This window comes from Apis florea, unplaced genomic scaffold (genome assembly GCF_048593485.1).
Source record: "Apis florea isolate Af1SG1 unplaced genomic scaffold, ASM4859348v1 contig_1615_pilon, whole genome shotgun sequence".
Classification (NCBI taxonomy): domain Eukaryota; kingdom Metazoa; phylum Arthropoda; class Insecta; order Hymenoptera; family Apidae; genus Apis; species Apis florea.
The window spans coordinates 4,686,996-4,714,946 of record NW_028256416.1 but is presented as its reverse complement, the minus strand read 5'-3'; the positions used below and the strand labels follow the sequence as shown (position 1 = coordinate 4,714,946).

The 27,951-nt window shown below is 29.7% G+C and overlaps 4 protein-coding genes and 1 non-coding gene across 20 annotated transcripts in view; 2 read left to right on the top strand and 3 right to left on the bottom strand.

Moving 5' to 3' along the window:
* Window positions 1–5,588, top strand: part of NLG-5 (neuroligin 5) — a 107,716-nt gene extending 102,128 nt beyond the window's left edge. For both annotated transcript variants that reach the window (XM_086917890.1, XM_086917886.1), the window contains 4 exons: window positions 86–530; window positions 3,036–3,309; window positions 3,430–3,576; window positions 3,742–5,588. In XM_086917890.1, coding sequence (XP_086774016.1) covers window positions 86–530; window positions 3,036–3,309; window positions 3,430–3,576; window positions 3,742–4,391 — 1,516 coding nt within the window. In that variant the 3' untranslated portion in view covers window positions 4,392–5,588. The remainder of the gene's footprint in view (window positions 1–85; window positions 531–3,035; window positions 3,310–3,429; window positions 3,577–3,741) is intronic.
* A 1,544-nt stretch (window positions 5,589–7,132) lies between these two features.
* La (La autoantigen-like) lies at window positions 7,133–9,828 on the bottom strand. Of its 6 annotated transcripts, none has more exons than XM_086917918.1 (8): window positions 9,730–9,828; window positions 9,145–9,450; window positions 8,621–8,974; window positions 8,369–8,511; window positions 8,206–8,290; window positions 7,864–8,118; window positions 7,647–7,779; window positions 7,133–7,429 (listed from the first exon to the last, which is right to left on the bottom strand). In XM_086917918.1, the coding sequence occupies exons 2-8, from the start codon at window positions 9,304–9,306 to the stop codon at window positions 7,347–7,349; spliced, it is 1,215 nt and encodes a 404-aa protein (XP_086774044.1). In that variant the 5' UTR covers window positions 9,307–9,450; window positions 9,730–9,828; the 3' UTR covers window positions 7,133–7,346. The 6 variants fall into 6 exon arrangements, with proteins under 6 accessions (XP_086774044.1, XP_003690368.1, XP_086774042.1 ...); XM_003690320.4 differs by having other exon boundaries at window positions 9,523–9,807; XM_086917916.1 differs by having other exon boundaries at window positions 9,682–9,807.
* Window positions 7,502–7,592, bottom strand: LOC116415392 (small nucleolar RNA U6-53/MBII-28). The gene has a single exon (XR_004226012.1). It is a non-coding gene; the product is annotated as a small nucleolar RNA U6-53/MBII-28 (small nucleolar RNA).
* A 1,622-nt stretch (window positions 9,829–11,450) lies between the features above and the next one.
* Tctp (translationally controlled tumor protein) lies at window positions 11,451–13,530 on the top strand. The gene is made up of 5 exons (XM_003690322.4): window positions 11,451–11,489; window positions 12,008–12,078; window positions 12,248–12,435; window positions 12,504–12,773; window positions 13,067–13,530. Exons 1-4 carry the CDS (start codon window positions 11,462–11,464, stop codon window positions 12,733–12,735), a joined length of 519 nt encoding a protein of 172 aa, XP_003690370.1. The 5' UTR covers window positions 11,451–11,461; the 3' UTR covers window positions 12,736–12,773; window positions 13,067–13,530.
* An 87-nt stretch (window positions 13,531–13,617) lies between these two features.
* The window catches only part of usp (retinoid X receptor ultraspiracle), a 59,092-nt gene continuing 44,758 nt past the window's right edge, over window positions 13,618–27,951 (bottom strand). For 9 of the 10 annotated variants that reach the window (XM_012492006.3, XM_031919261.2, XM_012491992.3 and 6 more), the window contains 3 exons: window positions 20,193–20,499; window positions 18,882–19,207; window positions 13,618–18,724 (listed from right to left, as the gene is read on the bottom strand). In XM_012492006.3, the coding sequence (XP_012347460.1) occupies window positions 18,451–18,724; window positions 18,882–19,207; window positions 20,193–20,499 (907 nt within the window). In that variant the 3' untranslated portion in view covers window positions 13,618–18,450. The remainder of the gene's footprint in view (window positions 18,725–18,881; window positions 19,208–20,192; window positions 20,500–27,951) is intronic. The other variant, XM_012492027.3, reaches the window with a different exon arrangement.

Here is a 27,951-nt window from a genome sequence, read left to right as displayed (position 1 = left end):
GTGTCGCCTTATTGATCGACGGCTACGATTTAATTTACAGCGGTGCCGATGAATCGCGGCTAATTCGTCGCCTCGCGCTTTTCAGATTCGTGCCACGGATCGGGCCAGGCTTGCCAGTGGACCAAAACAATCCCGATCCGGGGTTAGACATGGAAAGGGCCAGCGACACGTTCATCAAAGTACCTCTGATCCTCGGTGTATCGAGCACGGAGTCGAATCTCGACTTCAACGAGAACGACATTCAATACGGTTTCGAGGAGGATCATCGAAATCGAATCTTGAGAACGTTCATCAGGAACGCTTACGTTTACCACTTGAACGAGATATTCTCGGCGGTGAGGAACGAGTACACGGACTGGGACAAGCCTATTTTGCATCCTATTATTATAAGGGACTCGACTATGGAGGCATTGAGCGATGGCCACACTGTTGCTCCTCTCATGAGGATTGCTTTCTATCACGCCAGAAGGGGAGCCAAAACGTACTTCTATCACTTCAGCCATCAGACCAAGGATAGCGGGATGTTGCAGGTTTGTGAGGAACGTTTAGAACGTTTTAAACAACGACGTTGTGAATATCTTTCAAAGTTTTTGAATCACGAAAATTCGTCGAGGACGTATAACCGTGAAATTATAAAAACGGTTTTTGAACATTTTTTCTTTTTCTAAGTTAGGATGAAAATTAGGAAAATATTAAGAGGAATATTTTTAAACAGTCTTCTTTTTTCTTTTAACATTAATAAATTAAACATGTCTCGAATTAAAGATTGGTGAAACGATTGAAATTTATAATGTAAAATTAGCTTCTTTGTATCTATTTCGAGATTTTATTCAAAATCAATACAGTGAATATAAAGCAATCGTGCATGCAATCAGATAACAAGGAATACACCAAGAATTCGCAAGAGAACACGAGTATGAAAAAGATTGTTTATCTGTATTACTCAAGATTTGCAGATTTCATTTTCCTTTGCTATTTTCGTAAATAACGGAACAAACACGACAGATGTTGAAATTTAAAAGAAATTTAAAAGAAGGAATCCTCTAACGATTGAAACGCCCGAATAAATCGTGCCTCTTTGAATCACTTCCTGATGTAAACTTATTTCTCTATTTTATTTCAGGAAAGTCGTCTTTTCTTTTTTTCCTTTTTTTTTTTTTTTTTCCTTCGCGGCAACGATGTTTACGCACGATTTCTTTGATTTCTCGCGAAATTTCTTAAGTATACAGTACTCGTTCCCTTTCACATACGAAATAAATAGAGAATATAGTGATTCTGCATATAGCTTTCCTCTTGCATCTAGACTTATCAATTAAACGAATTAATAAGAATAGTAATAGAATCGAACAGACGAAATAAGACAAAATCAAGACAGTCGAGCAAGTAGAATAAATTTATATCGCGATCGAGTGATAACGAGTTAAAACAATCCTGGTTAGACAAACAGTTGTCAGATAGTTTTAATAATAATTAAAGATAAAAATAATTTGTATACTATTTATAATTATTTAAATATCCATTGCATATATAGATTTTCTTTATCTTTGTCAACCTAAAAATAGCGCGAAGAAATTGCTAAATGAAGGATTGAGAACCTTTCTTCTTTTTCCAGCAACCTTACTTGGCTGATCAATCAGGGGTATATTCCACTTGCTCGATCGTATGTTTCTAAGGAGAATACATCAGCGTACGGTCATACAAGCAATATTACGCTTCGCTGATTAAGTAGTAAAAATCAAAAATGTACAATTGAATTGTACGAGATAAATTTAAAAAAATTATATCTACGTTAAACAGAGTGAAAAAAAGTGAAAAAAGTGCGTTGAATTTTTTAATTTACATTTTTTTCCTTATTTCGTGGAAATAAATCATCCTCCATCTCTTGTGATTCCGCGAAAACGACGAATTTCCACCGAAGCCCCTGCTGAATTGTCGAAGGATGATTACCATTTGAAAAATATCACGCGCCAGATGGTTTAATAAACCGGCCCAGGCGAATGGATCGATTTAATAACGCAAACTTTCGAGATTCGACGAGGGCAAGTTTCAGCGCGGCGTCACGCTTAATTTACACCGTTGGAGATTTGCGGGATAACGCGAGAGCCCATCTCTCACCAAACTCTCGAGGCATTTGATTAGATCAGTAGCTTCATCGTGAAATCATGGTTAGGGACACGGAGCAGGGCGAAAAACTTGAAGATAACCAAGATGGAAATCGAGTAAAAAAAAAAAAAAAGTAATTTTATTAGAATAGAATTGAATTGGAATCGAACTGTTTCCTCCCAATTTTTTAAATTCCTCTCCGATTAATTTTATCCAAAACCAAACGTGGCTAATCAAATTTATACATGTTGAACGATATTGAATAATTTTAATTTATCGAACTAATGTAATGAGACAGCAACAGTATCTCTATATAATTATATCGTAAAGTTTGTTCGAAGCGAATTCAACGACACTATCTAATTTATCTCGTAGTTGCGCTATAGGCGAAATGTTGAAAGTGTCAAAAGAGGCAGGAACTTGAAGTTAACAAGTTTAGCCTGCGGGCCACGTTTAATAGCGATTTAGCGCGTTTGCTTGCCACGCGCTATGACCAACTGTGTACGCACAAAGCAAAATTTAATTAAAAGGAAGTCGAGCCGCGCACTACTGAAAGGCGGCCTCATTTAATAAGTTCCGGTGTCATAGTTAACTCTTCGTGACATAAAACGTCGTTACAATTAACGCTGCTCTCTATAAATCGCGTTAAAATATCTATGGCCAATACGAATTCAGACATAAAAGTACGAGTAAAAGGTAAAAGTAAAGGATATATAAAATAAAAGGAAGACGCACGAAGATTCATATTTTTATACTTTTAAGTAAAAATTTCAATTTTTAAATTTTCCAACTTTCAAATTCGTGAAAAGATTTCTTTCTACTCGAAGTGGGATTTCAATATCTCTCCCACCATCTCGTTGAAGTCTCTCGCGAACAGCATTCATCTCTGGATTTTCGAACGTTACATTACGGGCGAAATCATTTTGTTCCAGCGTCTGGGCAGTATTCGTGGCGAGGATATATCGTACATCTTCGGTCTGCCGTTGGTGGGTGGTGGAGCTTTCTTTTCACGGAATTATTCTCGCCAGGATCAAACCGTCGCCGAAGCTGTTCTCACGTTTTTCACGAATTTCGCGAAAACTGGCAATCCGAATGAGCCGCACAAAATCGAATCGGTGGATTACGGTACACCGAAGGAAAAAACGCGATATCGTGGCCTTACGTGGGAGCAATACGAGACTGGTACTCAACAATATCTCACAATTGGTAAGTTTCTTTTTCTTCGTATTTTTTTTTTTTTTTATTATCTTCTTTGTATATATATATATTTTTTTTGAGTGTAGATATATGTTATCGATTATTATCGAATTATTTTATTTATTTAAGCTATGAAACCAAAAATGAAGAGCCATTATCGGGGTCATAAAATGGCGGTTTGGCTAAACCTGATACCTCAACTCCACCGACCCGGCGACGATGATGTTTCTATGCGTCATCATCATTTTCGAGAGAGAGGCGATCATTTTTATGCAGGTAAGAAAAAAAAGGATAAAACTTTTATTTCAAATAATAATTTAATCTCTGTTCTATATTGATTGCATTAAATTAATAAAATTATTACATTCAATTTACACATTATAAATAATACGTGATTCAATCAATGGATTAAATTAATTAAGAAATTGTGGAATTTTTTAGGACCAGTTCGAGACGAATGGTACACACCCTTACCCCTAGTAGGAACAACTAAAGCCAGTGCCTCGTCCACAACAGCGTGCAGTACAACTACAGGCGATGACAGTATCACCGAGGATATTACCCCAATCCTGGATGATTCGGAGGACGACGCTGAATTGTTACAAAGACTAGCTTCTCGTCATTACTACAGCACTACCACAGCTCTGGCAATCACCGTGGGAGTCGGTTGCATTCTGTTAGTGCTCAATATGTTGATATTCGCTGGTATTTACTATCAGAGGGATCGAGACAAAAAAAGGGCAGCCATGGATTGTACACCAAACGGGCAAGAATCTCTACCGATGACCACCAGGTCATCCATAAAAGCTCCAGAAAGTCCCAGACCAGCCCAAGAACCACCACCATCGTATACTACCCTTGCGAGAAGTCCCTCTATCCAGGAACATCAACAAATTGTCCAGAGTCAATCGACAGAAGTTGACGAACAATTTAAAAGTGAACAGAAACCTGGTCACGGGACCAGCAATGCCATTCACAAAGATCCCATTCCTCCAAAACCACCCACAAGAACAACCAGTTCTTTAAGTACTACCACCAGTGGCACCAATACCATTAAAAAACGTGTGCAAATACAAGAAATATCCGTATAGCATTAGGGGTTGCCCTTAGAGGGCAACATGAAGAACAAAAAGGTGACTTTCGTAGATTTTGAGGCGAATGGCGAATCCAAGTTTTGAGATGTGAATTAAGAAATGTTCAATGACAAAGCTCAAGTTGACAAAGAAAATTGTTTTCTTGGATTATAGTGGAAACATCGATGAAAAATGGAAACTTTCGGTGTTTTTTTTCAACACTTGTTAATGTAAACTCTAAAGGAGAATGAATTCAAAGCGTTCATTCAATTCTATGTTAAGTATTCTCTAATTATTCTGATGTGTAAACAGCGTTAACTGCCATATGTTATTAAAAAGACAAAGTGCTTTAAAGGAGGGCTTGAAAGACTATTGTTCCTCGATTATGCACATAGGACTCAAAATATTTAATATTTGAGTACGTTCCTTTATAGAATGTGATATATTTCTTTCAGGAGATATTATCAAAGTCACGTGTTACACAAGGCGATTCATAATGAATTAATTCAATTTCATAAAATAATTTTCTTTAAAGAAAACATTAAACTTGATGACTATAAGAACTGTGTTGTTAATTAATGATGAGGCATTTCAAATGTTTATTATCGATATTTGTTTTTCTATAAATACGTTATTGAACAAATATATCAAATCATACACATCTCTTCTTTTTACTTGTTTTTTTATTTTATACTTATAAATTTTAAAATTTATTTTATACTTATACTGGAAATAAATTTAAAATTTATCTTAATTTATTTTAAATATAATACTAAATGATGCTATAGAAAATACTTTCTTTTTTTTATTTATCAATTTTATTTGAAAAAAAAGAAACAAAATTGATAATAAAAATTCACAAGTTAACAATATAACTGTCCTTCCAATGTTCTTTGAAGTGTTTTTCTCTTAGCTAACATCCAAGATAAATTATGTGACTAACATAATTTTTAATATAATTGTTGTTAAACTCACGAAAAATTTCTATTTCCGTTTTTTGTGTACAACTTAAAAAAATCATAGTCTTTTCTATTTCAAATCGTGCATAAATTCGCACAGATAATCAATTAAGTAACGTCTATGTAACATGTATGATTCATAGGAAATATGAATATGATTAAAAATTAATTCTAAATTTTACGATTTGCGTAGTTGATATTGTAAATGTGATAATTAATATGATTTTTTTAATAATAAAATAAAATTTGTAGATAAGTCACTTTACTAATTTTATTTATTCTTGTTATTCTTACTAGAGAAAAAATAGAAAAACTATTTCTTATTAAAATATTCTCTATTATAAATTTCGTTCTATTTTATCACATTAAATGATTTAACGAAATATTTAAAAAAATAATAAAAAAGAACGCAGTTATCTCTTCACAATCTTGATATCATTCACAATTAAAAAAAAGGAGAGAAAACTGGATAAACTTATATTTACGCATTCAATACAATATAAAAGACCAGTTCTTATATTCGCATTAAAAATTTATGCGAATGCTATGTGAAAGTTTAAGATTTAAATAGTTAAAGAAAACAGATGAAAATTATATACATTTTTAATATAGTTCAGTTTTAATAAAGAACTCCACGATACTTGCGGAAGCATTGAGTTCTTAGTGAAGTTCTTTAGTGAAAATATATGCTCAAAACATAATCGTAAAGATGGAACACGATTTCTTTTAAATTAAATTATATGTAAATCTTCGACCAAGTAATCTAAGGTGAGATTACATTCGTGTGCAAATATCATTCGTCTTTACAGAATTTTTCAAACTGAATATGTTATTGCATATTAAAAATTATTAAATTGGATTTACAAGATTTAATATAATATTACAAAGAGATTTATTTTTTGTTTAAATACTATTTTAAAAATCATATAATTAATATTCATATATTGTGATATTTTTAATATCATTTCTTACATAAAACATAAAAAAAATTTATTTCTTCGTAATCTTTTCTACAATATAATATTACATATTATTTATAATCACTGTTCTTCCATTAATTAATAAAATTAAATATTGCTAATATATTTGAATATATATTATCGATATAAATTTCATTTTAAAAGTATTATTAATCTTTAAAATCTTTCATTGTTTAATACACATAATCCAGACTGATTACCGAGACATATTAATACGTACAATACACTTACAATCATTCTAAGATTGATGTATATGCGAGGAAAAAAATTTTCCCCTCTGAAAAAGGAAAAACATCATGAGCTTTAGCAGATGAAATTTCCATCACCGTGTAAAAAGATAACACTTGTTTAATATAGTCGAATTTATTTAATCGAGTGTATGCATTTTTTGAGGCACATGAAGTAATGAAAGCGTATTGGTATGAATAAGGACATAACATTGTACTTTAGATAGCAATCATACTATGCACGGTGTTGCGTAACTGTACTATCGATTTCGATCATTTTCAATACATAATTTCCCAATAAAAAAATAAAAAGAAAGAATATTCGTCAAATTTTGGAAATGGTACGAATCGTCAGCACATTATGACTATTCCGTTAACGGTTGTGTGAACGGGTTATCGAGCACATAACAGTGAAATTTAAGTAGCAAATTATTAATAAAAAAACACTTTGTAAATTTCACTGTAAAACAATAAAATGCTGATTTCTAAATACATTTTCATTTCCAATGGAATTATATAATTAGTTTTATAATTAATCTTATTTTATAATCGAACGTATTAAGCTATGCATGGGACTATGAAATAATGTACAATTTACAAATATAAACAGCGTTGTACTTTTATCCTTATATAAATAATACACACTGTTATTAAGCATAACAAAAAAATATGCGCTTAAGGTAAGTAGCTTCCTATTTTGAATATCTTTTCATATTTTACACATAAGTGTCCGTATAATAAAAATATGATTAATATACATGTGTATATAACATTTTTAGTTTCTTCAAATTAAATATCATTTTTTAATTACTCGATAGCAGCCTTTTTATTAGGAACCAGGTCATTGTTGTCACTGTTACGCCTTTTTCTTTGACCTCGCGTATTACGTCCTACAAATATATAATTTGTATCAATTTAACATATATATAATTTTACTTTAAAACTTAAAAAATATAATTAAAAACATTCAGTTATTTTTGAAGTTTAACTCATCGAGATCCAAAGCATATTAGCATGATCTCTCGGTATTAGCATGGCAAAGCATCATTATAAAGATAATACTATTTTAATTTTAGAATTATTTTAGCATTATCTTATTATACTGACCTTTCTTGCCTTTCTTTCCTTTATTATATTTTTGCCTTGTATTTACTATTTGTGTTTTTGCTTTTGTGAGATATTTCTCTTCTTCTTCTCCTTCAAGAACGCGACAAGTAACTGTTTTATCTTGAATCAATATCTTATAAAAACAAAACAAAAAAAATTGATGAAACAAATCGATATTAATCGATATTAAACTATAAAGAATAACAAAAACTCTCACTTGATTATCCGTCATTTTATCAATTATAGTCTTTGCAGTATTTTCTTCCTGCAAACGAACCCATCCTTCCTTATCGCCTATTTTAAAATCAACAAATGCAATATTTGCATCTAGTTCCCCTAAACGTTCTTTAATATCCTCTCTTGTACATTTCTCAGGTACATCAACAAAATGAATCACACAACCTTTTGGTAATGAAATATCCTTTTCATTTTCATCCTCTTCACCGCTTTCATCATCTTCCTTATCTTTCATCTGAAAATGAATTATTTTCATATTATATTCAGTTTTCTCATCTCTCGGAATAAATATAATATAAGAAATAAAATTTTCTGTACTAACAGATTCACTTTTCTTTGCTTTCATTTCTGATCGTTTTTGTCTTCTATCTTCCGTTTCTTTAGCTTTTTCTGCACTATAGTCAGCTCTAAAATATTAATATTTCAAATTAAATGTGTAATTTCATAGAAACTTTTATAAGAATCAAATAGGTTGATTAACTTACGACCACTTTCTAATTAATTCAGTATCTCCATATTTTATAGATTCTCTAGCCATAAAAGCTTTTGCATCTTCTAGAGTTTTGAATTGTACAAAAATGGAACCCTTAAATTGTAACTTCTTTCCTTTATCTTGATATTTTCTCATCTATCAAATAAAAAAAAATATTTGAAAATCTAAATACTTTTTTGCAAAATTTTGTCTTTATCTGAAAATGTCACTATTATTTATTACATAAAAATCAAATCATACTTACAACAATATTTTCAAATGGTTCATAAGCACTGAAAAATGTTTTAAGTTTTTCAATATTAGTATCCTGTAAAGGAAATCCTTTTACATAAGCAGTCCTAGCTTCCTGTGCTTTTCTATATTCCTCATTATATATTGGTAAAGGACATTTTGGAGAACGACGAATTTTTTTCTTGTCTTCAGATATTTCCATAAGTTTACTTAATTCTATAGCTTTTAATATAACATCAGGCTCTTGACTCATAGAAGCCAACATTTTAAAATTTAACATAACAGTCATAGGAACCCAACCATCGTCCAATTTTGTTTGTTCAATGAGAAATTTATCTCTTTGCATATTCACATCTCCAAAATAAAACTAAAAATACCAAAAATTTTATTTTAATAACAATATAGCAATTTATATTACTAAATATTATAAACTTTTTCTTTACATTCATACAAGAAATATATAGTAACATATGACTCATACATGAGTCATATATTTTATTCCTCTAATAATTAATTATTTTATTCATAAAATAATACCTCAATTTGATTTTTTATTTTTTCCAAGAGTTCACTGGATGGTTCATCAGATGTTTGTTTGATAGCATTTTCGTCAGAAACCGGCTTTTCATTCTTAACCTCGCCATCAACAGCATCACTTATTACAGTTTCAGCTTTATTCTCTTCTTGACCGTTTTCCATTTTTATTGCTTCTTATACAATACGTGTTCAATAAGATTCAAGTTTTCAATATTTATTTAAAACGTAAAAAGAAATTAGTTTGTTGCTAAGATTGCACTCCAAACAGCATGCCCACAAATGCTTTCTTGGAAACCGGAAGTAAATCTTACAAATAGAAATGATAATTGATCATATGAAATTTAAAAATAGTTATGCAACAAACAATTATAACTTAACAATTTGTTATACAGCATAAAATGAGTTTTCCCTTATATCCTTATTCAAATAATAAATTGAATATGTTTAATAAAAATATGAAATATGTGATAAATAGGAGAAATGATTATAAGCAATTAATATCAGTATTAGGAATTTTATTTAATTAAAACATATTACTTCGTGAATTATAAATTAAAAATTAGACATAAATATTAATATTATTACACTAAAATATTTGATATATTTTAAACCGGAACTAAAAATAAGGATTTTATCGAAGTTTGTGCAATTTTACCATAGACTAAGTATAAAAATAGATCTACCATCTACTATCTAATATTTTTCATTTTTTTCATAAATACTTTTTTACCTGTATACTATACAACAAATAAAAATATAGAAATATATATATATATAAATTTAATATATATGATATATAAAAATATAAAAATATATATAAAATATATATTCATAAAAAAATATTATTTGCTAAATATTATCTATTTTAGCATTTAACTAGTAGTGTCATCTCTTTAAAAAGTAGTCAAAGTAATCATAGTCAAATAATGAAAATTAACATATTATAGATTATATTTCTAAAAATAAACTTATATTTTTTTCAAATTTTTGAATTTAATATTCTTTAAAATAATATGATTAAAATAATATTAATAATATGATTTTGTTAAATATTTAAATATCATTTATAAATAAAATTATTATAAATTAATGAATTCATATGATAACATATATATAATCACGCGCTAAAAAGCAAGTATACATAACAAACGCAAATAGTGAAAAAAGAATGAAAATAGATAAAAAATTGTGGCATTAATGCATATTTTTAGATCATTGCAAATGAAACTATATAAGGGAATAAACAAGGAAAGAAAATTGAGAAAGAAAAATAGAAATAAAATAAAAATTAATCATTAGCGCCATCTCTTGAATATTAAAGTTTTTAATTTGAAATTAGATTAAGATAAAAAAAAAAGCTAGATTTAAAATAAAAATTAGAAGTTAGTGCCATCTCTTAAATATTAAATATCTTTCTAAAATTAGTCGTAAGATGGTACTGACAATTAATTCTTATACATGCGAAATTTATGAATTTTAAAGCAAAAATTTTTATTCAAATTTTGACTTCGTATTAATAAAATATAATTGGACAGAAAATAGTACGTGATTTTTTTTTTAAGAATTATAAATTTTTGTTCAAATTTCGACTTTACATTAGAAAGATATAATTGAATAAAAGAGAGCATGTAAAGTTCCAAAAAGAAAAATTTTTATGAAATTTTATATATTTATCTTTTATATTCTTATTTATTATAATTGCTATTTTTTATTTGGGTTTTATATAATTTTTTCTTAATTCTAGAGATATGTTTATAATAAAAGTTGGCATGCAAAATGTTTTTATAATATTGAACATTTTTCAATCAAATTTATTTTTAGTAAAATGCATAAAAAAATATTTTAGATAAAAATTAAATAGTTTCAAATAAGATGTTTTATGACTATTAAATGCATAAAATAGATATATAAGAAAAGATTAATTTTATTCTTTTAAGTAAAATCACATTTTTTAATATTATAATATATATCAATTTCGATATTCTCTCTAATATCTATATCTCTCTATATATCTCATAATATACTATGAAAATCGAAAAATTATTTATTATTAAATTATTTATTAATAGGAAATAATTAAATATTTCCTAAAGTAATGATTTTTGTTGTAAATTTAGCATTTTTTTATAAAAAAATAATATATTACATATATAAAATTCTATAAAGTAGTAGATCTATTCTATATATTGTTTGTGATGGAAGAGTGCAGCGACGCTGGCTCTCGCTTCGAGTACTGCGCTCCCTTCCGGTTCGCTCTTTTCGGGTGACTGAGTCTTATTTAGTTTAGCTGTAATTAAATCTTTCTCCATCTTCCACCATGAAGATCTACAAAGATATTTTCACCGGTATGTGAGTTCAAAGTATCTTTAAATAACATACATTATGGATATTTTTCAAATTATTTGTTATACGGAGAAATAAATTATTATACTTGATCAAAAATGGATTTACAGTGACGTTTCTATCACGAGGATCAAAATTTCTACAGTAATAATTGCAAATTATCTTTTGGCTACGGTTTTCAATGTATAAATTTACAAATATATCATGAAATATATTTTTAAAATTATTTATTATTATAAAATTACTGAAGTATCATTTAAATATTTAATATTCTAATTTATAACCTCTCCATATGTTCGAAATGACTCATTTCAATACAAATGAAATATTTCAAGCAATTAATGTTTCACAAATATTTTAAAGAAAAATTATTATTTTGAATAAATTTTTTAGTATAATAAAGGCATTTTTTATTACTATTTTCTATAAAATTTATATAATTTTATAAAATAATATAGGCATTATATAATTTATTTTATTATATTAAATTTTATATTTTAATTCAATTTTTATATTATAGGTGATGAGATGTTCTCAGATACTTATAAAATAAAATTGGTTGATGATGTTCTATATGAAGTATATGGCAAGGTATATATTCTTTTAATCTTATTTTAACATTCATATATTTATATTTAGCTAGTAACCTGAATTTACTGTATATTTAGCAGCCTGAATTTATTTTATATTTAACTTATATTTGATTAACATTTTAAATATTCATTTATATTATTAATTTCTTTTTTATTTTTATAATTAGGTAATTACTCGTAAATCAGGTGACATAGAAATTGCTGGTTTTAACCCATCTGCTGAAGAAGCTGATGAAGGAACAGATGAATCGGTAGAATCTGGTGTTGACATAGTCATGAATCATCGACTTCAAGAAACTTTTGCATTTGGTGATAAAAAATCTTATACTTTATACTTAAAAGATTATATGAAAAAGTAAGTATTGATTTTCTATTATAATATAGATTTTGAAATAATAACATTTTAAATTTAATTTTTGTTAGATTGGTAGCAAAGTTAGAAGAACAAGCTCCTGATCAAGTAGAAGTTTTTAAAAAGAACACAAATAAAGTAATGAAAGACATATTGAGTCGTTTTAATGACTTACAATTTTTCACTGGTGAATCTATGGACATTGATGGTATTGTTGCGTTATTAGAATATCGCGAGATCGATGATGAATCTGTGCCTGTACTCATGTTATTCAAGCATGGTCTTGAAGAACAAAAGTTCTAAATAAGTTTAGGTATACAACAAATTGTGGAAAAAATATTGTAAGTTTTATATTTATTACTTCTATTTTGATAATATTAATTGCCTGTAGTGTATATGTAATTATAATATTTAAATATAGAATTAAATGTATACATGTTAATTCATGCCTTATACTTTTAATTGCTTGTATTGGGCATTGCACAAACATGTAAAAAAAAAATTGGTGATCAGATTCCCGCTGTGATACATTTTCTCGGCATAGCGTCTATTATTAGCCAGATATTAATTTATATACAAATTTATATTTATAAATGAATAGTAAGAAAAAATTAATATTTATATATTTTTGCAGATAAACTCAAATCAAGACTGTACACAATGCTGAAAAGCTTGTGAAATTTAGTTAATGGAAAACACGATTTTACTTCCAATCTTATTCTATAACGCAGTTAACTTATTTTTTTTAAACAACAATCGATGCCAGTCTCAGTGGAACTAATAATTGTAAATATATAACTGACTGAAGGGAGAATATTACAAAGCACATTATCCCTTCAATTATATTATCTGTATCTGATTTCGCTGTAGTGTTTATAACATTAATTTTTTACTTTTTTTTATTGGTCACTTATTAGAGAATTTAATTTATAATTCGAAAATGGAAGATGGGGAAAGAAGTTTGCAGCGATGAAAATATCAAAATATACATCTAATTATTGTTAACATCAAAAAATATCTGTGGGTAACAATTACATCTGAAACATACTCTGTATAATGTCCATCACGAATAAAAAGGTGTTTTCATAATTATGCTTACGAGTCGTGTTCTTATTTTGAATATTATAAATTGTTTTAAATGAATTTTATAATGATAAAAGTATATAATAAATCAAACAACTATCATTTTGCTTCATAAAAATATTATATTTAGACAAGTCAGAATAGACGATTTATCTCTTGGCGCAAGACGGTACATTATATTTTTTTTTACTAAAGAATTGTTATTAGTCATATTGTTTTACAAATACATTCATAATATGACTTCTTCGCATTTCTTTCATTAACAATTTCGCTCTCGCATTCTCTCTTATACTCTTTGTTCTCTATATTTATATAATTTGTATACCCATCATCATTATCATATTTATCATGCATATTCTTTTGTGAATATATTACTCTCGTTCGTTATAAAATAGTTTACCAATCCAATATGGAATTTTTCACATTCCAAATATATTTTTATGTGCCATTACCTGAAAAAATGTTATATTTTTACACATATGAAAGCGTATTTTAATTTTAATAATATAATGATAATTCATATGTATGTACGTATGTACACAACAACAAATGTATACATATACATACAAATAAATGAAGGATCAAAAGATGTGCGAATTAGTTATCGCTTCGAAAAATGACATTTACAGCTTAAAGATAGTAAATTGAACTTCAAAGATGTACATACATGCAACATATATTTATGTAGGTACATATTTGTGTTCATAAATATATATATATATATGTGTGTATATATATATAGACATTGCTTTAATTATCGAGCACAACCATAGTATTATTACTAAGCGCTAACATGAATTAGTATTCCAATTTAAAACAATGTATTGGAGACTGTATGAAACAATCAACATACTGATTTTATTACAATAAATCATATTAATATAAATAAAAAAAATTGTTATTCATAAATATCTTTAAGCTGTTAATAATTATTTGAATTGGAATATTATATTAGAGAGCTATACTATACATTTATAATTAATGCATTTTTCAATATTAATGAATTTTCTGTTCACTAATGAGTTCTTAAAATTACAAGTCTTACGCATAATTTATTAATTTACAATCAAATTATAAAAATCTACTCAATAAAACGATACAACAATTTGATAAGAATTTTTTTTTTTTTTTGTTTTAACTTGAAGGAAGAAAGATAAAACATGGAATATTGGGCCATGCTAATATTCCAAAAATTAGTTAATTGTAATGGCAGTTAAGTTAATTTGTTATTAATACATAGCATTCATTGATACATGAAATTTTATGACATTTATACACACAGAAGGATTATTTTAGTACTCTGGCTTTTAGTTTAATCAAAGGTACGGTAATTTAATAGGACACCTGCTACTATTTAAGTGGCATTTACCTTACATGCTCTAGTAAGGTAAAAACAATTATTTTATTCATTATTACTATTTATATTAAACTTATTTGTACTGGTCTATATAGAATGGGTGCGTAGAACCTTTTCAACAATATCATAAAAAACTATGACTAAATATCAATATAAAATTCTAATATTATTTTTCACTTTAGTACAAGAAAAAATATAAAAATATAAAATATAGAACATGAAAGCATATCATAAATAATTAAAAAATTATATAAAAAATAACAAATTTTATAAGTACCAAATGATAAAAAATTTTGTTCTCCATCTGTTATATATAATTCATAATTATACAAAAGGTTTACAACGCACCGCATTCGTTCATTTCAGGACACTGTTACTAAGTAAAACATTACTACATATAATTTGAGCATCGTACAATTTCTAGAATAGTTCAAAGAAATATGGCAAAAGCATTAAGTTTACATAGATATAATTGTATAATTGTATAATTTTTTTATTTTCGTATATCACTTCATCATAGAAACATGCTATTATTTAATTTATTCCAATACATTCCAGAATTCCATCTTGAATCTCTTACCTTTAATATGTTTTAGAATAAGACATTAAAAATTCTGCCATTATCTTTGTTACTTTACTGACCGCTAATGAGGTTCTTAATAATTATTTGTGAAAGTTTTATTTATATATATATATTCATATATTATTATATGTATATATGTATAGATATCATCATTTTAACATTTATATATTTATATGAAACTTCATTCACAGGTAGCTTCATTCACGCCCACCACTCCTTATGGTCTTTCACTGCTTATCTTTTTTCATTATTATTACTATTATTATTACTATTATTACACGTATTGAGGAATTAGATGAGGTGATCGCAAAACGCGTTTCATTCAGAGGTAATTTTGGTCGAGATTATATTTTCAATATAAATGTAAAGAAACAGAACATATCATTCTAATTTAAAAACATCAAAAAAATTGACATTATAGAAATTGTATGATAATGATAGTTTCTTATTAGCTTATGAAAAAATAGATAATATATAAATAGAAATTTTAAATTACATATAATATATAAACAGAACTTGAATTTATTTCGAAAATCGTTCGGAATTATCAAAATTGAATTGAATAAGTGTCAAAAATTTATCTTGCGTTTGAATGTATCACGTAATTATAAAAAATTATAAAAAAATTATTAAATATTAGGCATTTGAATAAAATGAACAGCAACTCCAGCAATATTAAAAAAAAATCAGGAATTTAATAATGTGTTTTTTCCCATGATGATAATGCATAACATTAAAAACTCTCATCAAATAGATAACAATAACCAACAACTAACAATCGTAAGCATTCACGCAAAAATAGAAATATGTTTAATAATATTTTAATAATATTTTATCATAATTTATATTATCGAAGTAAGTATGATCGTTCCTTATGATTTCTAGGGATACTATAGTAATTTATATAGATAATTAAAACTGAAGGATATCAGAAAAAACAGATCTTTTTTTTAAATCTTAAAATCAAATTACAATCTAAAAACAATAAATCTAAATATTTTACAAGAAATATAAATATATTTTTATTTATAAATATTTTTAATAATGCACTAAGATTATTTCAATAGATTATAAAATATATATTATATGCATGATTAAAATATATAAAAATTTAGAATCTTTATTGCCACGAATTTAAAATCAATGAATATTTTATTAAAAATATAATAATCACAACTTAAATTTTTTGCTATCGTTTAAAAATAATACAACTCAATAAATTTTTCAAAATTTAAAAAAATAAAATATAAAGTAGATATATATATTTTTTTTAAATTCTATTATTTTCTTACATCCTTCAGCTAAAATCATCACGAGAATTCTGAGAATTACTAACAACGATAATAAGGTTTCTATCTTAGATCTGTTCTTGATCAATTAATTCTTATATCTAAGTTTAAAGGATAAACTCTACATTGCAAGCATTGTATCTCTTGAATGTTTTTTAAGAGTTTTCACATCTTATAATACATTGAATTCAATGGAAAACTCAATTTTTGCATCAAATAGTAAATTATTAAGAATAGTATTAACTTACACATACTATTCACTATTACACATAATAAAAAATTGCTATTAAACACAAAAAAAGAACAAAAAAATAATAATACATGATTTTAGTATATAGATTTTCAATTTACTATATACCAAAAGTAAAAATTGCTCTTAATAAGAAATTTTCTTTCATATCATCAGTTTATCTTTTAACAATGTGAATATGTTTGCGTATGATAAATGATGTCTGGAGTATATCCATCATTTTCATTAATTTTTCATTTTATAATATTATGTGTTACAATTTCAATATTTTTTGTTACAGACAAGCTGCATACAAATAAGTATATAAATATACACTTGTATGCATTTGTATATATGTATATATATACAATATATTTATATGTATATATACATATATAAAAAGAACTATTATAATATATTTAATTGATAATGAAATTAGTAAATTTTACTATTATTTTTTTTTCTCTATATTCTAAAATACAAAACAATAAATTATCGTATAATGCACACACGTGTAAAACGTTTTCGTTTTATGTAAGTATGTATAATAATAATATATCTAAAGATGCTCTTTATGGCTCATCCAAGTGTACGATCCGAATCGAGGCAGCGTTGGAATGTAAAAAAAGCTTGTCACGCTTATTATAGATTGAACCAACACCGAGGATTGTAATTCACATAAAATGAAGGAGATCGAAGAGTTGTATCGTCCTATATATTGTATATATTTTGAAAGACTAGTAAAACAAAGAAAAATTAATACACGAGTCGAAAAAGTAAAGAGTGAACAAAGAAAAGGGAAAGCAGATAAGAAATCAGTATCTTAGGAACTTCCACATGGTTTTAGGACGTGCATAGTTCAACGTGAACACAATTGAAATCCAATGTGAATCGAGGATCGGCAATATCCGATAAGAAATTGTCACGCGTGAGAATTTTGCTCGTACAATGTAATGATACATAGACAACGTGTATCATAGACTAAAGAATGCAAAGAGAAAGAGAGATCATTCCGAGGTATAACAGCGAGTTTGAAAATTCGTCAGATCGATTCTCAAAGATGTTATAAATCCCGTTGATTCGTTCTCAACGATTAGCATTCATTGTTCGACTTCCGACATGCTCTCGATACGAATCGAAGAAAAGGACGTTGATTATAATAATGCGCTAACGAACAGAAATATAAATAAAACAGTGAAAAAGAGAAACGTAAGTAAATTCTGTCTCACTCGATATGTGAGAATATCTATTTTTATTTCGTTTTTTTTTTTTTCTTTTTCACTGTGAGAGACATATATCGAAGTTATCAACGGGAATCTCCTTTTTTACATACATACATATATATATATATATATCTCTTCAATGATGTTCTTTACTTTTTTGATATATTATATATATATATATGATATTTATATTTGTTTTTCTGTCGTATCTTTTATAAATCGGTGTGCCCCAAGACGCGGCACACCTTCTGTTCCTAAGGATCTGATCGTGATTCTAACATCTCCACGAGAAAATCGTCGATCGGTACGTCACCGATCATTTTGAAGAAGAACAGGTACTCGAGGCACTTTAATCCAATCGAGCGGATGGCGGGCAGGCGTAGAAGTAATTTCGCGAATCTTCCTGCATCGTCGGGCCAAGCCACGCGACAATAACCCTCCAGGGCGCCATAAATCTTCTCACGTAGCAGGGTCACTTCCTGGATGGATTTCAGCCCTCGGACCTCGGGATTGAAGAGTATTATAGATCTGTACGTGATTAATTGATAAGAAATTGTAAATTTAAAGAAGACAACGAAAGCTTATTCGATACAGAACAAAAGGTTCTATCCATCGTTCCATGAATAATTTTCAATATAATTTTAACCTAACCTAAAAGCATCAACATAATAACATTATTACAGACCTGAGACATCCAAGCTCTGTCCTGTCCATCTTCATTTCACGCATTTTCGAGACAAGCTCCGAGAGGACACGGTCGAATATCGTGCCCACGCCGGCCTGCTGCGCCGAGTTCCGATGCACGGTGATCCCCGTTGCCAGCACGATACCGTCCTTCACGTCGATGGAACGGTGGGAAAAGGAGGCTATCAGCAACTCGTTCCAACCGGCCCTGAGCAGAAGTACCTGATCCTCCAGTGGCAACGACGTAAAATGCGGGATGTGTTTCGCCCATGCTACCAGCTGGAACAGCTGTTTGTTCGTGGCGTTGCAAATGTGCGACACTGCATTCTGTGCATTGCAAGAGATGCCGAATTAATCGGAGCGTTTTCGTGGAATAGCTACGCGCGACCATTCCACGAAAATATCAGTTCACGACGTCGTTGTTCGTACGGTGGCGGGAAAAAAATTGGGGAGAAGGAAAGAGGGCGCTCCATTTCCGGCCCGCGTTCGAACCAACCGCGCAAAATGGCGAAAAATTTCGTGTCTTGCTTCTTTCGTTGTGAGTTATTAGTAGTCGAGAGTTAATAATCGCGCGCGTATCGAAAATATTTATTTAAAATATAGAATTGCATATACGTGGTTCGTCAATACGTGACCAATTAGAGGTCTCTTGCAAAAGTGAAATATTAACAATTTTGAAAGTTACAAGTTACACTAACAACAAATTTTGTCGCAGGGAGACAGGAGAATGGTAAATTTTTATTCAAATCTTGTTTCTTTGTGCTATTAATGGAATTAGTACGCACGAATTATCTACAATCCAGTTATTAGACGATCTTCAATTATTTTAAAGTGTACACGACTCGATCAATTTTTTTTAATTCGCATTACGCGACGAAACGATCATATCAGATAGATATTAAAGAAGATCTCAAACGAGATTAATTTAATCATCAATCTAGGCTCAATGACAAATAAATTGATTTCGTACCGACACAGCTGTCCATTATCTAAAGCACTCAAATATCGCGAACTTCTTCGTATCATATTCGTTCGTCAAATAAATTAATAAATAAAAATAAAAGTATAATTTTAAGTAATTCTGATACTTCGATATCGTATTTGTGTTGAATTATATTTATGCTTCGAATCAGAAACTTTAAAAAAAAAAAGCCATAATAAATAACGCTTTAATATTTATATTAAAAAAAAAAAAAAATGAAAAGCAGATCGAATCGTGTATACAGAATGATTGAAACAAACAACGTCGTGAACTGTTCCAATTCTACTATCCGTTTTATCTCTTCGTCACATTCGTTCGATTAATATTTACCTCGTAATTTCCCTGTTGCTCCATCTTGCACTCGACTCTCTTCTCGGCTTCCAGGATACGCTCGATCGGCATGTCCGAGTGCAGGCTGCTAGTGCTCTCCACCTCGCTCTGATCCCTTTCCTTGGTACGTTGACGTTCCTCTTGGACCGCCTCTCTCTTCATTCCCATCGCGAGGCATTTCTGGTATCTGCAATACTGACATCGATTTCTCTGCCGTTTGTCAATGATGCAGGATTTCTCCTCGCGACACGCGTACGACAGATCCTTGCGCACGGTCCTCTTAAAGAATCCTTTGCAACCCTCGCAGCTGCAAAGGAAATCATTTTCTCGTCAGGAAAGTTGAAAGTGAAATTATTAAAATTGCTTCGAAGTTTATAATCATAATTTTTACTTTTTAATTTTCCAAGATTACCTGCTAAATCTTTAATCTTGATTTTGTTTATAATCAAAGAGTTTCTTACGATGGAATATTTGGAAAAAGCTTTCATAAGCTCTCTTCTTAGCTGCATCTCGAAAAATTTTGATCCAATTTTAAATTTAAACTTTTCCAAATACTATACGTACAAGAGACGATTCTTTTTCATCGTGTTGAAGGTTATAAACAATTTAACTTTTTCTTTAACTTAATTTATACGTGAGAAAAATTTATCTTTTCAATAGCAACGGTATAAAATACATTCTTAGCGAAATTTCAGAAAAAGGATTCACGATTTCAACGATGAATCACCCAAGATCCAGACAACACCGACTCGTATTTCGTAAAAAGAGTTGGAATACGTTGTCGTGTTTTATCCGACTCTTTCGCTTGATTCCACTTCGGCTAATCCAGGGATTGAATAAAATACCTAGGGGTTTACGGTTCCTCTCGTGTAATCCCTCGTTTCTCTCTCTCTCTCTCTCTCTCTCTGTCCAAGAACAATGTATCCAGCAGACAATCGAAAGCGTTGCACGCACGCACGAATAATTCAATCGGGCCAAAGTAATGGTGCAGATTGTTTAGACTTTTGGAAATTTGCGCGATCGTTACGATCCAATAATTTTGACTCGATATTTTAATCAGACCATATGTTTTTGCGAAGGAAGGCGAATGTTTATGGATTGTTTTGCAATGAGATTCTAAGAAATGTAAAAAACGGGGTCATCCGCGGGGGAAATTTATTATTACAAGTGATATAATATTTCAAGATATATTTTATTGTAAGAATAAAAAATAAATTCTCCCTATTACGCGAAACGTAATAAATTTTAATAATTCAAATTTCGTTTGCCACGAATTATCTATAAATTATATACATATATGTATATATATTCCAAAGGAACGTATCTATTTTCGATAAAGTCAAAAGAGGTGATCCGTTTTAATCGCGTAGTTATCAATACCAAAAAAAAAAAAAAAAAAAAAAAGCTGACATTCTACAAACTAATCGATATAACGTTTCCAATTTAATTCATCTCACGAATTAAAAAAAAAAAAAAAAAAAAAAATTGTATTTACTTGTCGAATAAAAACAAACGAGCAATCCGTTTTAATCGTGCGGTTATCAATTCCAAAAAGAAAAAAAGAAATTTACACGTACGTTCAGTGCGAACTAATCAATCACACCATTTTTAATCCAGTTCGGTTCAGTCGTTGGGTATGCGCGGTATATCTGTCTTCCCCCGATGCTAACGAGGGCGATGAATATCGAATAAAATGGCGGAACGCATCTAAATTTCGCAAACAAGCTCTTTCCACCGTTCCGTTGTCGTTAAAGCTCCCCCGCCCCTCCCTCCTCTCCCTCCACGATGATAGTCGTATTTGAGGATCGTTTTTAAAATTGGAACTGGTCCAAAAACACATTCGGCGACACATTCTCGGCGAACAGAAATTTATTTTTGTTTCCAGCCGTGCACAAAACATCGGCCGATATTCTCGATTGAAACCAACCTTTTTTTCTCTCGCAATTCTTGTTTCCACTTTTAATAACTTTCGCGAAATCCCCCTCGTCAGTCTTCTCGTCAGTTTTCGTTTGAAAGCATCGCGCGCCAATTACAACGAATTATTGCGCGAGCATTCGTGCGTTGCGAGAAAAACATTTGGTCGGGAAGATGGCGCGGTTGTTCCTTCCTTCGATTGAAATTTTTGCTCGTTGGTGATTTATTTTAAGCGACAAGGTTGTCGGAGACTTGCTTCCCTTTTTTTTTTTTCTTTTTTAAGACGAAGAGGTTGTTCTTTCGTACGAAAAATTGTAGAAGATATTTCTTCAACTTTGCTCTTACCAACTTGCTGAAAGAGCGAAAGGGTGAAATTTGGGGGAAAATAGCGGTGAGACAAAGTTGGAAAGAATAACTCTCTTGTACTGTTCGTAGTGTAGCGTGAGATAAACGTCTGATAAACCAAATACTCGATACTGTTCCCGAACTGCGGGAAAGAGAAACGATACGATGAAGTAATCCCATGGATCTCGACGAACGTCAAAACGCTCGCGTTCTTCTCGAGAAGTTGGCGCTTAACGATACGCGAGTTTACTCGAGATTTATGCGTGTTTTCAACTACGAAATCCGCTAGAAGCGTCACGAGACGATGGATGGAGTTACACGACTCCCTGTTTTCCGTCCATCCGTTTCCGCTTTCGTGACAATGCTCTTTGCGTGTATTAGAGACGAATTTGGACGAGGCGTGCATTCAAATTGCCACCAAAATACATTAAATTCATTCGAGAAGTTTGGAGAAAATTTTTTATCCTTAATCTTTCGTCCATCTTGAAAATTCGAGGCGAGCCTTCTTCTCGATTTCGATCATCGAGTATATTATAATCGTTTCGAAATTCTTTTGTTCCACTTCTCGCGAAGAAATGAAATTATAAATAGGGAAGTAAGGAGCAACACGTGGCGAAGATTCTGGACCACCGTGAAAGTCGTTTGATCTCGTCGAGTTTATGCCAAAGACAAATAAGTCTGACGCGGGACACGCGCTGAGAAACCCGTTCCAAAGTTCCGCCATCGGAAACGCCTTCGACATCTTCGTTTGCAATAACATTTTCATAATGAACAGCGACACGCGGCTTCCTTTCATCATCCATTTGATACTCGATGTTTAAAGCAATCTTGCGTAATCTCGTTGAGGGGCTGCTCAATTTCAAGTTGTGAAAATAAAAACAGACAAATTATGGACAATTCGAAATTGGGCAGGATTATGATAATGTTTTTTGATAAATTAAATATTCAAATTGTCTGTGACTAGATCGACTATTTCACAAGCTGGAATTCAATTTTTTCGTGTATAATTTTTCATTGAATTGTATGCAACGTGTATATAACGTATCATTGACCCGATCATTTTGTTCGTTACAGGAATTACTTTGAAATCAGTTCTAAATTGCGTCGAGAAAAGTAATTGTATCTATATTATTCTAAGTAAAAAGAGTATAAAGAAAAAAGATGTATCTTTTATAATCCAAGAAATAATTGAACCTTTTGCACTCGTATGTTGCTATCCTACATTTTATTATTATAAATACATGTATTTACATTAGTATTAATTCTTGTTACATATGTATATTATCTACGTCATATATATGTGTAATATATACACATATTATATAGATTTTCACTGATTAAGGGATTGAGATGCAAAATAAAATTTACTTTGTATATTTTATTTTTCAAATTTTTCTTATTGAAAGGGCAAGTTAACTTGTCATATATACATATCCCCAGAAAAGTGTTTTCATTTTGGTCGAATTTATGAAAAAAAATTCCGAGTTGATTGGTAATTTTCTTAAATATAAATACATGACACGATAAATCCATTCACATTTTAATCTCTTATTTCACGGGTAGGTAAGCATTCCCTTCTCAAAGTCTACAACAAATTTCCTGATTGTTATAAAAAAAAAAAAAATCCCATTTGTGTTGTTTATCACAGGAGGATAAAAGAAAAATCGAACGACACGGAAGGCGATTAATTCTCCCTGAATCGAAACGCATTACGAAATGAAAGAGGAAAGAAGCCGCGCATCTAACACGGGCCCTGATAATGACCGTGATTGCTTAATTAGCTGGCAGCGAGCGCACGAGCAAACAGAATCCTCCCTTGCTCCGTAGGAACTACGGCTGGCTAGTCGTCCTAACCAGGCGAGCAAGTCCAAGGTTGTCGAGGCTCTGATGCAACGCGAGCCATCATCATCATCGGCCTGCGGTGGTCGCGCAAAGTGGGAGGCGGATGGAGGTGGGACGCGGTGGGGCCATTCGTGCCCTGTTCACGAGAAGCGATTGGAACTGTGGCAAGAGTTTCGGACGAATCGAATTATGCTCCCGAATTTTGCAGTTTAAACGGAGTTTAAACTTTGAAATTTTGATGGATTATCAATGGGAATGGAGTGGAGCGTAACGATCATCCCCTATTGCCCTTTAAATTGCCGAAACTTGGGAAATTTATGGAGTTGGAAAATTATGAAATAGAAATATACGCGACGTAAGTATAAAGAGGGATTTGCAGGTTTGATGAATTATCAAAATGCGAATAGATATGTGCGTTTAGATATCTCTGACGATAAACTCTAAAGAATTGAATAAGGAAAAACTTGAAAGTTTTGCGACGCGAATGCAACGAACTCGACGTGACACAGTGTTGCAAATTACTTCGAAAAATTAGAAGCGGTTAAAATAGAAGAACGAGTTATTTGGAATCGTGAGAAGAGGAAGAGATAAAAATGGCGGAAGTGAAGGAAAGTAAAAGACGAGTAGCGAGCAACTCAAGAGAGATTATCTTCCGAGATTGTTTTATCATGCGTCCACGACACATTAAATGATGATCTCAAGTTTTTCGAGCTGCTCACGTGTAACGCGCGACACTTAATCGGTCGATGACGTCTATTACATGGAAACATGGATTGGTTCTTAATCGATTAAGACTAAGATAGCAACTAATATGAGGCAGAAATGATTGATGTACTCGATGTTGGCAATCATTTTGCCATTTTTTTTTTTTATACATACAAATTTGTTGAATCGAATTAAACGTAAGAAAGAGAAAAAATTCATCGATCGGAGTTTTCTTCGAACATCAACAAGCTTTTCTAACGTGAAAATCCTTAAATGTTCGCAGACATTTAATATTTTCTTAGTTAGTAGTAGTAATATTTCTTCGTGGGAGACCGTTTTTGCATCTGGAAATTTGACGAAGAAAAAAATATTTTTCGTAATAATTGAATATTTTCATCGCTAATATTCCCCATCAATTATGCCTATGTATTAATAACATTATCACGTTGATCAGTTTAAACTAACTGGATTAAGATATAATTAAAAATACTCGCACAAATAATTATTCTTTATTATTACAAGTATACTCGATAAATATTCCCATCTTTCGCAGGTGTCTTGAAACGAAAGTTCAATCGTATTACCAGAGAGCTACAAACTTACTCAATTAAAACTTTTATCGAATTTCTAATTTCGTGTGAATCCTATAAGTCTTAATGAGAACAGATGAAATCGAAGTAAGAGGGAGACTTATCCAAGAATTACTCGAAGATACGTTTCACAACTTATTTATTCGATATACATGTTGGAATTATCGAATTGAAAAACTTACGTTAATCATAAAATCATTAAGTGGTAGTAGAAGAAAGAAAAAAAAATTATTCAAAGTCATGTTAAATATGGTAATCAAGTTTTTTTAACGTATTCTTTAGCTATTTAAACTCGCAAAGTCACGATGAAGATATTTTTTTACGATAAATAGGTTCTCAGAAACTCTATTTTTATTCTACGTTATTACTGAAACGAGGAGAATTTATTAGATCTTTTTTTTTTTTTTTTTTTTTCTTATGTTAAGAGCAGATATTAAGAATGAAATTTGTTCGTTCGAAAAAAAAAAAGAAAAATATGTATTAAAATATACATTAAATGTATTATTATACGATTCGTTTGTCATAATTTTGTATGTCGTAATTCTTTGTTCGAACAAGTTTCTTTTTTTTTTTTTTTTTTTTTTTACAAAAGAACGAATCGCGAGTAATGTAAAAATTAGCCAGTCTGCGTCGAGTCATAGAGAGAGTCGATTGAAAAACACGTCGTTCTTAAGATATTTTTGCATGTAGATGTTACATAATTTTATAAGCGATAAATTATTCTCAAGTCACTCGGTATCGATCTGTTTAATGTGGGGCGTGGACTATTCCACTTTTTATTTTAAACTTCCAATATATGTATCCATCTTCCATTTTCACCTCCTGGCTTATAATTCTTTTAGCAGCTTTTTACTTGTCACTTATATTCTACTTTGACATTTGATCGGACGAAAAGGTTGAAATATTGTGAATAATTTTTTTTTATTCTTAGATATTCCAACTGAAGTTTAAATATTTAAATTTATTTGATCATTTATACACTGTTTAATGTAAATTTTAAGTTATTCCAGTATTTTAAACACACAGTTATATATTCTAAGTATCTTAAGGATTTTTAGTGTCTGAAAAATCATAAGAATTTTAGATTTTAAAGTATCTAATGTAGAATATAGTTAAAAATTGATAACTTCAAACTCTATTAAAAAATATTCTGCTCGTGTATTTTAAATATAATAATTTAACAATTTAAATAAATTATTTCTATTATATTATCCTTTAATTATTTTATTTTATTTCTTAAATAAATATATATATATATATATTTGTTGTAATTGAATTTTAAAAGAATTTGTAACAAGAACTCTTATTCCTCCCTATTTATTTTTCGAAAAAATTCTTGCAACACACGACACGAACACTTTTACTCTCCATACTTTCTCTTGATATACGTAACAATTATATAAAGGGCCCAAGCTGACAAAAGAAAAGACAATCCACGTTCGTGAAATAAGTCGTGAAATTTTTTGTTTTCTTATTCATTCGAACGCGTCCACCAAGTCAATCGACGACTTTAATTTTCTCTCCATTAAATTCGACATAGTAAAACGATTATGCAAATGTATGTTTTCGCTTTGTGCACGTAACTAAAATTGTCAATCTGCGTGTTTTGTTTACTGGTAAAACGTCACAGTCTAATAGAGTTCAAAATTACACACCTCGCTTTTTAATCGGTTTGTATATGACGATGTCATCGAGTGCAATCATTCTACATAGGTCGATATAATGTTTTATTGATTTTATATTAATTGTTTAATTGATTTTATAAAATTTGGAAAATTTAAATTTTAATAAGATATTTAAAAAATAGATGATTTATATCGAAAAATTGAAATATTATTAAAAACATTCTGTTTATTTCCTAATTTTCTAAGCTCATCAATCTTTTTTTAAAATTCTCATTATTCGATTACACATACATTCTTTTAAATAAATTCGTTGTTAATTGAATTGGTCAAGAAACGAGATCCGTATTTTGTAGAAAAAATTTACAATTCTTGAACGACAAAAAAAAAATCGAATTGGATTTAATAAAAAAATTATTCATGTTGCGAATAATTCTATTTTCTGAAATTATACAAACTTATTCAAAATCAGAATTTAGAATCGAATTCATTATTCGCAAAAAATAATAAAAAGTAGAATTATCTTGTAAAAGTTGTCATATAACTGCAGGGTGTCCAACAGAATTCAATAGAATTAATTATCGAAATCGAAAAATTAAATCGAGGATTCCATTTTTTGCAAAAGTTTGAAAATTTACGATCAAAATTAATTTGACTTTCGAGAGATTACTCGTATTTTAAAGAATTCGCTAGACATCAGTTCTAGGGATCCCCAAATCTAAATCTACTTTTTCATTCGTA

Coding starts and splice junctions, on each gene's coding strand:
- La (XM_086917903.1), bottom strand. CDS start 9,306: ATGGAAAACGGTCAAGAAGAGAATAAAGCTGAAACTGTAATAAGTGAT. Junction 8,975..9,144: donor AAATAAAAAATCAAATTGAG/GTATTATTTTAT, acceptor TGGTATTTTTAG/TTTTATTTTGGAGATGTGAA. Junction 7,430..7,646: donor AGGAAAGAAAGGCAAGAAAG/GTCAGTATAATA, acceptor ATATATTTGTAG/GACGTAATACGCGAGGTCAA.
- Tctp (XM_003690322.4), top strand. CDS start 11,462: ATGAAGATCTACAAAGATATTTTCACCG. Junction 11,490..12,007: donor CTACAAAGATATTTTCACCG/GTATGTGAGTTC, acceptor TTTATATTATAG/GTGATGAGATGTTCTCAGAT. Junction 12,436..12,503: donor TTAAAAGATTATATGAAAAA/GTAAGTATTGAT, acceptor AATTTTTGTTAG/ATTGGTAGCAAAGTTAGAAG.